Consider the following 14,849-nt stretch of genomic DNA (forward strand, 5'->3'; position numbering starts at 1 on the left):
CCTGACCAGGACAGTGTTTCTCAGGGACATGTACACAAAGCTAGATGTTCTCCAAACTGTTATTTTCATTAAGTTTTTCTGAAGGCTTGTCATTTGGGTGGGAAAGGAGGCTAAAGAAGACCACCGAATTTAATACTCTTCAGCTAGCATCATCCATCCTGACCCTCAACCCTTGCATCAGCCACAGACATGAGCTTCCCCACCAAGAGAAGTTCCATCCCCTGTGCCACACTTGCACCTCATTAGCCTCAGGAGTCCTGGTCCCCTCAGTTCATCCTCTCTCCCAGGCATCAGCTCCAGGGATCAGGGCAGTTCAAGACCACAAGCCTCTCCATCTGGCTCATGCCTGGGGTCTCCCCCTCAGGGCTGACAGGGAGCAGAAGTGGCCCTGTTGCCACCGGTGTCACCGGGGGGCTGCTCAGCATGATGGGTCTCGCTGCCATAGCACTGTTGTTCTACTGCTGGCTCCCGAGAAAAGCAGGTGAGTAACTCCCTAGTTAACCTTTGCTTGAGTCCCTGTCCTTCCCATCTCCATTCCCTCAGGCCCATGCTGCCTTTGGAACCAACCGCAAGCTCTCAAAACCTCCTTTCTGCACAATTCCACAACTCCTACCTTCCTCTCTAGTTCCTCCAGAATTTGTCTTAATCAAATGCAAAGTTTCCAGAACAGCCCTATTGGGTGTAAGATGTCTTCACAAGATGTAGTTTATCTGACATGACAAATTACAGTGTCTTTCCCTCTCTACCCTTACAAGACCCCCAAGGAACGGAAGAGGAGAAGAAAAACTCTGAGAAATAGGAGTGAGAACAGAAACCAAATATAATTTGATAACTTACTGATTTTGTAAATGTATGGTACTTTCATAGCCGATCAAGTCTATTTTCCCACATTCAGCTATTGACCATTGTTCTTCACAAACTCCACGTTAAAAGATTATGGATTGTGGGCTACCCTTTTGTATTATAACTATACCCATCTGGAATCCAGGATCAGTAGTTTTTGCCCAATCTGCCACCTCCCTTGGACATAGCAAAGGAGGGTTCACATCTTAGAGACAGTGACTCCTGGAAGGTTCTAGGTGAGCCTCCTATGAGCTGTGCTCCTTGTGAAGTCTTCCTTCTCCTGGACTCAATGTCTCTCTGCTTTCCTTTGCAGGAAGAAAGCCTACATTTGACTCCTCCAGGTAAGACCTGCCTATATTGCCATATGGTTAATGAAATGCCCACCAAGTGTGAAAATGGAATTAAATCTGGTTACTGCTGAGAGCACGGTCACTGCTTCATGTCACTGAGATGGGTTGTGCCAATTTCATGTTGCCACCTCCCTTGGGATATCTCAATTCCCAGGACCTTCTCACCCATCAGCTTAGCTAAATAGGCCTTTTTCTTGCAGCAAGTGTTAATTGCTTTTTATTTATTAACTTACATCCTTGGTCCAATGTGGCCTTGGTTGTTTGAGTGTTTGAGTGACACTATGACCACTGAATCCATCCGTTTCCTAAGATGGTCTTAGCTTAATCAGCCTGGAAAGCTCTGGTCATGGCCAACCCAACCTAACCAACATCTGTTGTGATGACAGCCAAGAAGATGGAGTCATGCAACTTGACCACCCCGAGAGACCTCTCTGCTAACAGGAGGTGGTGCCTGTGAAGAAGGGGCTGCCATCTTGGATTCCAAAGCCTGACTTTAGGAGTCACACCACAGCTCACAAACTATCCCTGGGCAAGCTTATGGTAGCAGCATCCAAACCATCCTGAGTTCCTCTGAGCCTTTTTGTTTGTTTGTTTTTTTGGCCATGCTGCACAGTTGCAGGATCTTAGTTCCCCTACCAGGGATTGAACCCGAGCCCTTCTTAGTGAAAGCACCAAGTCCTAACCTCTGAACCACCAGGGAATTCCCATTTGAGCTTTTCTAATTATGGATTTCACTCAGATACTGATCTCTCTGGGAGTGTAGACCTTGGAGCCAGGTTTGAATCTTGGCTCTTCCCCTTTCTAGTTACATAGTCTTGAGCAAGTCATTTTACTTCTCAGAACCTCCATTTTTTCCATCTAAAAAATAGAGATAATAATAGAATCAACTTAATATTGTTATAGGCACTAGCACAGTGACATACAGGTGATCATAAAATCTGGATTAATATTATGATTTATAATATAATAGTCCATAACAATAGACCATTTGTTATATGCTCATCTACGTTTCCAGGCTTGGCAACTATCCTGTGGTAAAGACTCACTAACAGGGAATGATCCTTATAGTTACTTCATCAGGATTTCTGGGAAACATCAATGCTTCTATCTTACAGGAATCAGTCAGCTTCAGACCCACAAGAGCCCACCTACCACAATGTACCAAGCTGGATAGAACTACAACCAGTGTACAGCAATGGTGAGGACAGAGGACCCTCCATTTGGGCAGGGACCCCAGGGTTGGTCCAAGAAGTGGTGGGAGAAGAAATGAGGAAGGGACAGTACAGAGGCCCAGAGGGCTCTGCCCCCTCCAGAGAACAAACTCTATCTGGGGGAGGAGGAAGTAGCAAGACAAGGGGCAAGAACCTTAGAGTCCTCTCAAACTTCAACTTCTCTCCAAGTAAATCCTAACAGAGGAGACGTGGTGTACTCGGAAGTCCGGACCGTGAAGGTGGAGAACAAACAGGCAGGTAAGACCCAAGGACCCTTGATTTTGGCGGTCTATTGCTATGTGTGGCTCAGTCTCCACCCCTTCAGTGGGTCTGGGCCAACCAGACACAGAACTGCCCCTCAGGCTGGGTCACTGGGCTTCTTACTTTGTGCCCACCTACTCTGTTGCGATTAACCCAAGCTCACCATGCAGAGCTGCTTTCTCCATTCTCCATGGATGGCCTCAGCATCACTTGAGTAACAAAGTCATCACCCTGGGCAGTCAGCTCCTCAGAGCTTCAGTGTCCCATCTGTGAAATGAGACAGGACTGTCTATCATTCCCTACCTACTTGTACCTGTTTTCTACTGCTGCTGTGGCAAATGACCATGAGGGTTTAAACAATACAAGTTTATTATCTTACTGTGCTGTAGGTCAGAAGTCTAACACAGGTCGCACTGGGCTAAAATCAGTGTCGGCAGAGGTCCTTTCTGGAAGCTCCAGGGGAGAATGCATTCCCTTGCCTTTTCCAGCTTCTAAAGGACACTCTTTTCCTTTCTGGGGCTCATGGCCCCATCCCATCCCCTTCAAAGCCAGCAAGTGGCACCTCTCTAACCATTTCTTCCATAATCAGTGCTCCCTTTGACCACAACTAGAAAAAGTTCTCAGATTTTAAAATTCTCCTTAAAATTCCACCTGGATAATCTAAAATAATCTCACCATTTGAAGGTCCTTAATCTTAATCACATCTGCAAAATCCCTTTCTCCATCTTAGGTCACATATTCACAGGTTGCAGGTATCAGGACATGGACATCTTTGTGGGAGACATTATTCTGCTTATCACAGTCTCTCATAGGGTTATTGTGAGGATCAAATGAGGAAGTAGATGTGGAGATGCTATTACAGCAGCAGAGTTTAAGCAGCTTTTATAATGAGTATATGCAGGTTGTCTGTCTGTGTCATTAGTCCTCACTCATGGTAGATGGTCAGCCGTGAAGAATCCCAGCCTGGTTTCGTCCTGCTCAGAGCAGGAAAGGGAAAGCCTTTGGGGCTATTCTAACTTTGTTCTGTAAAAAGTGCCATGTGATTTTTAGCCATTCTGCTTCCTTCTCTGGTTTTTTGATTCTTCTTGTATAAAATTAAAAGAACTCTATTTTGTTCCATTCTTGGTTCAGTGGCCCACCTCTAAAACGTATGAACTCATTCACACTTACAATCCCCTTTGAAGTGTGTTGTTGTTACCCCATTTCACAGATGAGAAAACAGAGGCAGAGAGACCTTAAATGACCAGCCTGAATTCACAGAGCTAACAAATGACAGAAGAGTCTGTCTCTAGAGTCCAAGCCTTAGGCCAAGCTCTGCTTCTCAGGGCAGTTCCAGGGACCCTTGAGGCTCATTCCAAGCCAAAAAGAAAGCCTTGCTTGATGAATGCCATATTTCATTACAGCTTTAAGACAATATAATAATAATAACAACTTCTATTATCATATCATCATGTATTGAGCAGTTCCTATGTGACTGGTACAGTTCTGAGTACTGTAAATAAATACATTTTAAAATATATATATATATATATATATATATATGCCATAAATATGTACACACACACATATATTTAAAGTTTGTTTGTTTATAGCCCTCAGAAGTGTACCTGCACATTGGAACTGCTCAGCACATAACAGATGTTAGAAATCAAACACACACACACATAACCCTATAGGTAGGTATTATTATTCCCAACATACAGATGACACACCCGAGGCAGGAGATACTGAGTGACTTGCCCAAGGCCACAGAGGTGGCACGGCTGACCTGGGGCTCAGTCTGGGGTGGTCTGGATCAGAAGTCTGCTCTGAACCACTGCACTGCCTCTGCTCCAGGCCAGGCTGCTTCTCCATAATATACACTATGAATCTATGATCAAAGCATGAACAAGATAAAAAGTAGATTTCTTTCTTTGGAGAGTCCCTGGGGAGCTCAGCATGAGGAACAAAGAGTGGAGTGATACTGAGAGAGTTGGTCGAAGCTGTGAGGTTGAGGTTCTTAGGAAAGGTTCAGTGTAGCCACATGGAGATGGCTGTGGCTGGGCTGATGGCACAGATGCAAAGAGAGAGTTCTGAGTTCACAGATGAATGCTTCCTTTCTTTCCACAGCAGCCTCTGACCCAGAGCTTCTCAAGAACACGGTGAGTCCCGTGACCTGTGTACTCTCCCACCTAGGGCCTGCTGGCCTCTGGCCCTCACCTATGTGCTCCTTCCCCCAGGATTCCTGCGTCATCTACTCCCAGGTGAAGGGGGCTTACACCGCAGCCCCTAAGCCCCAGCTCTTGGCTGCATCCCCTCCTCAAAGATGAGTCCACGCAGCTCCCGACTGCTGTCTCAGCCTCTGCACCCAAAACCACCCTTGGGGGAGAAGGGACATCAAAGCAGGAAGATTTAAACCTTGGGTCCTAGACCCAAGGCCACACCCAGCAACCTGTGCATCAAGTGCCCACACCCTAGTGTGAACAGAACACAGGGCCCCGCAGGACTCCCGCTTATTTCCAAAGTGACAGCCCTGGCCCAGTGGTCTTTTTCTTAATGACATGTGCTCCCAACCCAGGGCCCATGATGTTGCCTGGCTTCCTTAATGAACTTCAGCTTTGGTCACTATTCCGAGTCCTACCCCCATACACATCCCCACCATTCCTCCATGAGGACTGCCCCTAAAATCTGCCACGGATAACCTGCTTTCAGTGGGTGCTTTTCTCAGCTGCAGTCAGTCTGGTAAGGCTACAGTGGGCTCTGCCCAATGGGACAGCACACACTGCTGGAGACATGGACACTGCGCTCGTCATGGACCTCCCCATGATGGGACTGCATTCCACACTCCCCCTGTCTGTCTGAAACTCTAAGCTCAGAATCTGACACCAGGATAACTCCTCTCCTGCCCATGTGCCAATATCTACCTGCCCAAGTAAGTGGACTTCACACCTTAGGTCCTAGATCCTTCCCTTCCTGCCAGAAGTAACCCAGGACAGTCAAGGCCAGGAGGACCGGAGATGCAGATAGAATACATATTGAAATATAGGAGGTGCTCTATCACTATTTGATTGATTGAATGAATGAATAAATGAAGAAGATATTATGGGTCATTATGGTGTATTCCTACCCTCAAACTGGCATCTGATCCAGTGTGCTCCCTAGTAAATCCAAGAAGTACTCTTTTCTCTTCCCTGAGTAGGAAATAAACTAAGAGAAGGAGTTTGAGTGAGGAAAGCTGTGTTCAGAAAGCAGGAAGCCTTCTCAAACTTTAAAGTGCTTATGTAAGGAGGGTGGGAGGGAGACGCAAGAGGGAGGGGATATGGGGATATAGGTATACATATAGCTGATTCACTTTGTTATACAGCAGAAACTAACACAATATTGTAAAGCAATTATACTCCAATGAAGATGTTAAAAAAATAATAAAATAAAATAAAGTGCTTATGGGTCACCTGGAGATCTTGTTAAAATGCAGATTCTTATTCATTGAGTCTGGGTGGAGGCTGAGATCCTGCATCTATAATAAGCTCCCACGTGATGCTAATGCTACTGATCCTAGGAGCATACTGAGTACCCAGGCCCATGAAGAAGTACCGTGGGCTCTGGCTGCCCACTGCCCAACTCCATGGGGGCCACTCACGTAGATCGCATGCTCCCTGCACCATCTTTCCGCTAGAACACCATCAGATCCTGCTGCTAAGAGAACTTCTCAGCAACATGCTGGGTTTTGTCAGCCTCCCTAGGTCAGTAAAAAGCAGCTGCTGTCATCTTCGTTTCCCCACCTCAGGCCTCACACTTTCCCACAGAGGAAATGAATACACTGTGAATAAATATACCTCTTAGCCTTCTCCATTCAAAGTTGATCTATCTCGCCTCTGAGCCATGGGATGTTTTGATCCATTTTTATGATGTCCATCACACCTCATCTTGATCTCCACCCTCCGGTGGATTGTACAGGGGGAATCGTTTCCAAGCCACATTGCCTGGATTAATAAAATCCTTGACGGGGCATTCATGGCCCTTCTCCACATAGTACCACCTACTTCCCTCTCCAGCTTTTTCCGTGGTCATTGTCCTCCACACCCTACACTCAATCACCAGGTGATCTTCCCCATTTTCTAACATAGCCACTCTGCACTTCCTCCTCTTAGCCTTTTCCGTCATTTGCATATGCTAGAATCCTGCTTATTCACTGGGCCCCAAGTCAAATGTCAGCCCCTACTGGAAATGATCTGTCTTTGGACTCCCATAGCACTTGTATGCCGTGAGACATGGAATCACTAATGGCTGATGTTTGGAGGGAACTTAGAGTTTATCTAAGCCACTTCTTTAATTTTTTGGTTGTAAATTGAGAACGAAAGAGGAAGAGCAACTAGCTGAAAATTAAATGACGAGTTAGTGGCAAAGCACATACTAAATTAAACCCAGGACTCCTGGTACCCAGGACACCTGGTACCCAGGACAGTGCTCTTTCCTTTACACGGCTCCTCTGCTACAGAGACGTGTGCATTTTTGTGTTTCTCCAACAAGACTGAGAGTTCCTTAAAAGCAAAGCCCAAGCAGCCAGCATGGTACCTGGCATTCAATTGGTGCTCAATGAATTGTTGTCGAATTGGATGTCCATTAAATCTCCCTGATGAATAAACATCACCTCTACAAATTTGTCTATATCATTACCTGCTCTCTCTTAACCCAAAGAAGTGCAACACATGTCCTTCAATCTTAGAGTTTTTAATAATCCCAATAAAATCATTGCTACAAGGTCCACCTGTCAGTTTGAGATGAATGCTGTGTATTGTTCAAAACAAGAACAAGATACTTGCATGAACTGCAGGTATCTAAAACACCACATGAATCCCAATCAGTTGTCCCCACAAAACTTGCTCTCCTTACTGTGTTCTCTTTCTTCCTTCCTTCCTTCTCCCCCCTCCCCCTTCTTCTCCTTCTTCCTCTTTTCTCTCGCTCTCTCTCCCTCCCTCCCTCTCTTTTCCTTCTTCTTCTTCTTTTTCTACTTGAAGATAGCACTCTACCCACTCACCCAAGACAGAAGATGCATAGCCGTCTGTGAGTCTCTACATTGAATTGGTCACCCAAGCCAATCCAGTCAACTTTCTTTCCTTTCTTTCTTTCTTTCTTTCTTTCTTTCAGCTGCACCACACAGCATGCGGGATCCTAGTTCCCCAACCACCAGGGATCAAACATGGGCCTCCTGCAGTGGAAGCTTGTAGTCCTAACCACTGGACCACCAGGGAATTCCCCGTCAGCTTTATTTTTGAGATATCTCTCAAATCACATCCTCCTTTTAGTTCCTACTGCCACTTCCTTAGTACAGGCCTTCATCACCAACCACCAGCATTACATAATAGCCTCAAAACTGGTTTCCCAACTTCCAGATTCTCTCTTTGCATAACCATCCCCAACAGATTTGCCAGTTCAACCTCCCAACAGAGTTGCTAATATGACCTTTCTAAAAACCAGCTCTATTTGTTCCTCTGCTTGAAATCTTTCAATTATCCAGATTTCAGGCTCTATCAGTGGACACAAGGGTCTTCAGGATTTAGTTCCAACTTACATTTTCAGCTCCACCTCCCAATATCCCCTTTAACAGGCAAGAGCACACACCATGTGCTCCTGTCACACGAACTTCTTTTCATTTCTTATACACACCACCTTCTTTCAAGCAGCCATGGCTTTTTTCCTAGTAACTTTCCCCTTTTTGTTCGGTTAAACTCACTCATCCTTCAACATTTAGTTCAAATGTCAATACTCAGTGAGGCCTCATTTCTCTCGACAGGTTTCTATAACCTTTGGCATTTATGTTTCTTGTAGTCCTTACAAAAGTGTGTGTGTGTGTGTGTGTGTGTGTGTGTGTGTGTGTGTGCGTGTGTGTGCACGTGTGTGTGTGAGTGCATGCACCCACGTGCTTCTCTCCCTGGACTACTTAAAGCCTCTCTAGGGTTGAGTGTTGTAGCTAGTTCTATTTTATAACCCTCCTCTCATCCTCGCATCATGCCCAATACACAACACAGGGCCTGGTGAATCACAGATGCTCAATTCATAGTGAATAAATGAATGTGCAACAGTGTTGAATGGACTTTTCCTGTTTCCCTCAGAAAAACGCTTAAGCCCCAAAGCTGAGCTCAACAGTCGATAGTAACTCACATGTTCTGAAGAGGAGCTTCTGGACACATCCCACAGGATTGACTCAGAAGTGGCCACATGACCCTTGGGTACTTCCCTGGTTCCTCACACCTCCTCTATCAGCTGAGCTCAGAGTTCATTGAAAGGAGTGATGGAGGAGATGGGTGGTCTGGTGAGGGGCACTGGGTGTTTTACTTTCCCTCCCAACTCCAGCCAGGGGAAGGCAGGACTCCTAGATAATGGCTTAAAGAAGGGAAGACAGCCCCTCATCTCACCACTCAAGGGGAACTGTTGAGCCTCAGGTAGAGAGCAGAGCCCGGTGAGAGAGCTTTTAAGAAATCTTAACACAAGTGCCCTGGGGTTTGGGGATGTTAGAGAGCACACTATTCCCCACTCCTCTCACGGGAAGGGAGTTCCATTAACACCACACTCCTGGCTTCTAGTGGTCCAGCCCCTCTGTCTTCTTTTCTTATAGCCAAGAGCAGCCCACAGGACCATGTGTTCCCCTCTGTCCTAAGTTTTAAAAGACCTGCCTCTACAGAGGGATACTTACAGTTTCACAACCCCAACCTCAAGGTTTAGCATAGGAGGCTTCAAACCCTGAGAAACAAAAATAGAGAATTCAGGGGAGCAAAATGCATAGCAAGAGATGGAGGCTTCTGCTCGAAGCAGGGCAGACGGCTCTATGCTTTGGTGGTGCTTACCAGGCAGAGATCATATGGGTTTTTTACTGTGTTTTTTTATGACAGTGTATTGGAGTTGACTTTTGGCTGCTGAACTTGAGACAGGAGCTTTAAGTCTTAGGCTGTGGTGTTTTGTGGCAGGGCACTAGAACTTAGACGAGGTTTTGACCAAAGGCTGTAGGGCTGGGGATACACACACTGACCATTAAGCAATGGGGAGCAAGTGCACTGCACTCTTCTGGGTGCAGTGGCCCTGGACACGACCTACACTATTCCCATGGTTGTGTATTCAGGCAGTTGCTTCTGCCAGTCAAGGGTTCCAGTTCCTTATGGCACTTGGGGGCATGACTTGACAACACCTCCCTCACACACATTCCATGAACCTTCCACCTCCACTCCGGGGCTCCCCTATTGGGCTGAAGTGCAAATGTGCAGGGAAGTTAACTTTGGGATATTGAAGGCAATGGATAAATGTTGCTCCTTTTCTCCTCTCCACAGCCCCCTCCCTAAATGCACCATTCAGAGATGTAAAAGCTTTATTTATATGACCTCTCCGAGGACTCCTTGAGTGACCAAGCAATCAACCTATTGCAAAACTCTGGCCAAGTTGGGTCTACACATTCTTAAATGTGTTCTCCTTTCCCAGCCTCCCTCCTATTCCCTCTCCCTTCTACTTCCCTGGGATTATACTCACCCACAGTGCGTTAGCACATGAGCTTCTCCTTCAGGCTATCTTCTAGGTGAGAGTCAAGGGTCCCAGCAAAGCCAGCAACCTTGAAAAAGGGACCACTGTCCTTCAACAGATTGGCTTTCTTGAACAGCTGTGGCTGTGACCAAGCTTCAGCCATAAAACAGAACCTTTTCATTCAAGGCCTTTGATATATTGGGAGCCAGGGCAATATTTTCTGCTTTCAATGCAAGGCAGCTGACTTCCCGTGTGTCACAGAGCTTTTCAAGCTGTTAGGAGTTAGGGCCTTGCCAAGGTAGGAAGGGCTGTGTCTGCTGACCCAACCTCAGCTGAACCTTTTAACAAGGACACCAGAGATATGAGCCTGAGCTGTAGCCCCATGCTGCCTTATAGAGCAAGAGGAGAGACATTTGTCTCTACTACAGAACTGCAACTAACATAAAGACAGACAAGGGGAACGCATTCCCTAGGAGGGGGATTTTTAGGCCTAACTGCAAATTGACAGATGACAACAGCGAGAGCAGCTCAGGACTAAAGGAAAAGATCTGCTCACCATCTGCGATGGAGGCCACATTACCCAACAAAGCTCATACCCAATGCCGCTCTGAGAAGGTGGTGGTAGCACCTGGCTCAAAAAAAAAGGAAATTTTAAAATTCTTCAGTGGAAAAGAAAGGTACCACTTAGGTGAATTCTACCCCTTTCCCAGTATGGTGAATTCATAGTAGCAAAACAAAACTTAAGATTTCTTCCACTTTAGTTAAAATTACAGACTCTAGACTTTATCACAATTTCATTATGGTGAAAAGATCTTTTCCATTTACCCTCTGTGATTCAGACACCAGTTTCTTTGGCAATGCTAAATGCTGGTCTCCGGGGACATAATTTTGTTAGGGTAAATGATTTAGCACCCTGAGATTGACTTCTTTTCTAAAGTCAGTAAGTCTAGGGCCCGTGCTATGATACTCTGACATGTCCTATTAACTCTCTGGATTCTTTTAAATAGTGTCTTAGTCTGCTCAGGCTGCTATAACAAAAATACCATAGACAGAGTGGCTTAAAAACAACAGAAATTCACTTCTTACAGTTCTGGAAGCTGGGACGTCCACAGTCAAGGTGCCAGCAGATTTAGTGTCAAGTGAGGGCCTGCTTCCTGGTTCTTAGACATGTCCCCACATGGCAGAAGAGGCAAAGGAGTTCCCTGGGGTCTCTTTTATAAGAGCAAAATCCCCTATGAGGGATTGTGTGTTGGATTTGACGTAGATGAAGACACACTGGAAATATTTAATAGGAATGTAGAAGAGTTTGAGTTAACAAATGTTGACATGGCTCAGTGTGATGTGTGCTCATTATCTAACAGAATGTCTAAGTCATTTGATACAGTAATTATGAATCCTCCCTTTGGGACCAAAAATAATAAAGGCATAGATATGGCCTTTCTGAAGACTGCTTTGGAAATGGCAAGAACAGCAGTATATTCTTTACACAAATCCTCAACTAGAGAACATACTCAAAAGAAAGCTGCAGAGTGGAAAATCAAGATAGATATTATTGCAGAGCTACGATATGGCCTGAGAGCATCATACAAGTTTCATAAAAGAAAATCAGTGGACATTGAAGTGGATCTAATTCAGTTTTCTTTCTAAAAGCCTCCAAAGACAAAAGCAGCTTAAAATCTAATTAAAATGAATAAAAAATATATTTACTAAAAACAAAACAAAACAAAAAACCTGCGGCCTCATGACCTAATCACCTCTCAAAGACCCTCACCTCCTAATACCATCACATTGGGGATTAGGTTTCAACATATGAATTTGGAGGGGACACAAGCATTCAGTATATAGCAAATAGTAAGGTACATCATCTATGAGTTTGCCTTGGGATAATTTGAGCATGAAAAATAATATTACTAGTAATAGACGATAACACATTAAAAGAATTTATGAGATAATTATTCTCAAAGGAAAAAAATAGCAGTCAAAATCTCTTATTTACAGAAGACAACAAATAATAAATGTAGAAGGAATTTTGACATTAGGAAATCACCACTTTGCAATCCCATGGTAACAATTGATTCAGGCAATGATCGCGCATGGATGTTAAAATTACTGGGTAAAAGGTTGCTAGGCAACAAGAGGTCCACAGGGTCTCAGTGCATCATCACCCACAGTACAAAAGGGGAAATGTACCTTTACAACGGAGAGATCTGGCAGCGCCAGTCTTCAGTAAGTGACCAAATGTGGCATCACTAGTAGTGGGGGACACTGACCCTCCGTGATCTTTAATATGGTGCAGTGGGAAGTCCAGTCTCACCTTCAGAGTGCTCTTATCAAAGAAGCTAATCCAGAACCTATGTGAGGAGACAAATTCAGAATGTGGGCCATTCTGAGAGAGATTCCCCAAAACTGTCAATGTCACAAAAGATGAAAATAAAAGGGCAGTGTGACAAAGGGAGACTGAAAAGACACACCTAATAGGAACTTTGATTGGATTCTTGATCAAAAAAAAAAAAAAGCCACAGGAGAACTTAGGGAAAATTTAATATGGACTATATATTATTGATAATATTGAATCAATAACCTGATATTACTATATAAATATTTTTGAAAATATTCAAAATACTTTCAGATGATTCACTAAATATTTTTTAAATTCTCTGTGTGTGTGTGTGTGTGTGTGAGAGAGAGAGAGAGAGAGAGAGAGAGAGAGAGAGAGAGAAAGAACAAATTTGGCAAAAATTGGTGAATGCAAGGAAGGGCATGGCAGTGTTCATTGTACTATTCTCTCTTCCAACTTTTCTGAGATTTGAAAACTTAAAATAAAGCATCAGGTAGGGGAGAAGCACCTCAGACACTTGGCATTGAATTGATAGGTGCCCTGAGATGCTGATAGAACTTCACCCAGCCCTGTGAGCCACCCTCTCCACTACATGTGTCGCGAGAATCCTGCTTGGCTCAGGCACTGAGACACCCTGGCCAAGGATAGAGCCACACAGGACATTGAGGATGATGACTGGGGTTTTTAACTTAAAATATTTTACTTTAATTTCCTTGGGAATTTAATTTTTGAGCTGTCATTCTTCCCTGGGGATTTCCTAATGGAATGGAATTTGTTCTCAACATCAGAGTATCTTTGTGTTGGCGCGTTATGATTGGAGAAGTAAATGATGTCATCAGACCTCAACGCAGAACCTCTAATAGACGGTTAGGAAATACGGATGAAATAACTAGGGGCGGGTAATAGAACAGAGAGGAAACTCTCAGGTTCAAGTACACTGTGAGCTGGAGTGGACTCTAGTTAGTCCACTGTTCTGACCCATTTCAGAGCTCTCTACAAAACCTGAGTGGCTCAGCTCTGCTCCCAGAAGACTGCACAGAGGAGGAATATTTGGTTTGGGGATGCAGCCTCACACAGATGGGATCAGTAGATATTCTTTCTGCTGCCCACACCCGTGATCGACCCCAAGCTTAGTGGATAAGCACAGTGAGCTGCACAAAAATCTAGGGATCATTAGAATTTTCCCTAAACACCTCTTATTCTTCCCCAGTTAGTGGACAATGGCTGTTTGCTCACATCTTCACTGGTGAATCTATTCTATCCAAGTTAGAGACATGGGGATTTGTTCCCTTTCTCCTTCCTCTTTACTCAGGACCAGTATAAGCCTGCAATATAGATAAGTGTGTCTTCTCTGAAGACTGAAACTTTCCCTCAGGTGGGTTGTCTCAAGTTCCAGCCTGGAGAGGGGTAGTTAGCCAGCCCATTCGCTTCTCACACCTCAGCTTTATTAATAATTACATTAGGATTCTGCAGATAAACAGAACCAAGAGATGACCTATCTATCTATCTATCTATCTATAAGAAAGATTGATTTATTATAAGGAATTGGCTCATGTGATTATGGAGGCTGACAAGTCCCCAGATTTGCATTTGGAAAACTGGGGACCCAGAAGAGCTGATGGTGTAATTCCAGTCCAAATGCTGGCAGGCTAGAGACCTAGGAAGAGCCAAGATTTCAATTTGAGTCCAAGAAAGGAAGAAAACCGATGTCCTTGCTTGAAGCTAGTCAAGCAGGAGAAATTGTCTCTCACTTGGAAGAGGGTCAGCCTTTTGTTGTTTGATCAGGCCTTCAACTGATTAGATGAGGCCCACCTACATTAAAGGAAGGCAATCTGTTTTACTCAGTCTATCAATTCAAATGTTAATCTCATCCAAAAACACCCCCACAGATATACCCAGACTAATGTTTGTACAAATGTCTGGGCACCCTATGGCCCAATCAAGTTGACGTATAAAAGTTATTATCATAATCATAAAGGTGGTCAACTGGCTCCAATATATCTTTTGGTTTGTTTCTCAGTTGGTTCAGAACTCTGACAGGGAAGAGTGGTGTTATTTGGGGGGTGTCCTCAAAGAGGAGAGGTACCTGTCTGGCCTCCCTCACTTTGGTAGTTAAAAGAACGTCAAACCTTTCAAGAGCACACCTGTTTTCTCTTTCTGTTTTGTCCTTTGTTCCTCCTCAAGATCCATCTTTCTCTTTGACATCTGGCTGGCCCATACAAAATCTCCAGATTTAACTCTTTCGACGTCAACTAGCCAACCTTGCTGTCTTTCCCCTCTTACAATCTCCTCTGATCAGTACAGCCCCCTCATCAGAGACTAACTCATAAGAAAAGCTACTATTTATTGAAGAATTAA

The 14,849-nt window shown here is 44.5% G+C and overlaps 1 protein-coding gene across 3 annotated transcripts in view; it reads left to right on the forward strand.

The window, feature by feature from the left end:
* FCRL5 (Fc receptor like 5) overlaps positions 1-5,113 on the forward strand; it is a 42,707-nt gene extending 37,594 nt beyond the window's left edge. For 2 of the 3 annotated variants that reach the window (XM_019932964.3, XM_019932980.3), the window contains 6 exons: positions 365-481; positions 1,157-1,184; positions 2,309-2,391; positions 2,594-2,662; positions 4,775-4,806; positions 4,885-5,113. In XM_019932964.3, the coding sequence (XP_019788523.2) occupies positions 365-481; positions 1,157-1,184; positions 2,309-2,391; positions 2,594-2,662; positions 4,775-4,806; positions 4,885-4,974 (419 nt within the window). In that variant the 3' untranslated portion in view covers positions 4,975-5,113. The remainder of the gene's footprint in view (positions 1-364; positions 482-1,156; positions 1,185-2,308; positions 2,392-2,593; positions 2,663-4,774; positions 4,807-4,884) is intronic. The other variant, XM_019932972.3, reaches the window with a different exon arrangement.
* The last annotated feature ends 9,736 nt before the right edge of the window (positions 5,114-14,849 follow it).

Source organism: Tursiops truncatus, chromosome 1 (assembly GCF_011762595.2).
Source record: "Tursiops truncatus isolate mTurTru1 chromosome 1, mTurTru1.mat.Y, whole genome shotgun sequence".
In the NCBI taxonomy this organism is placed as follows: domain Eukaryota; kingdom Metazoa; phylum Chordata; class Mammalia; order Artiodactyla; family Delphinidae; genus Tursiops; species Tursiops truncatus.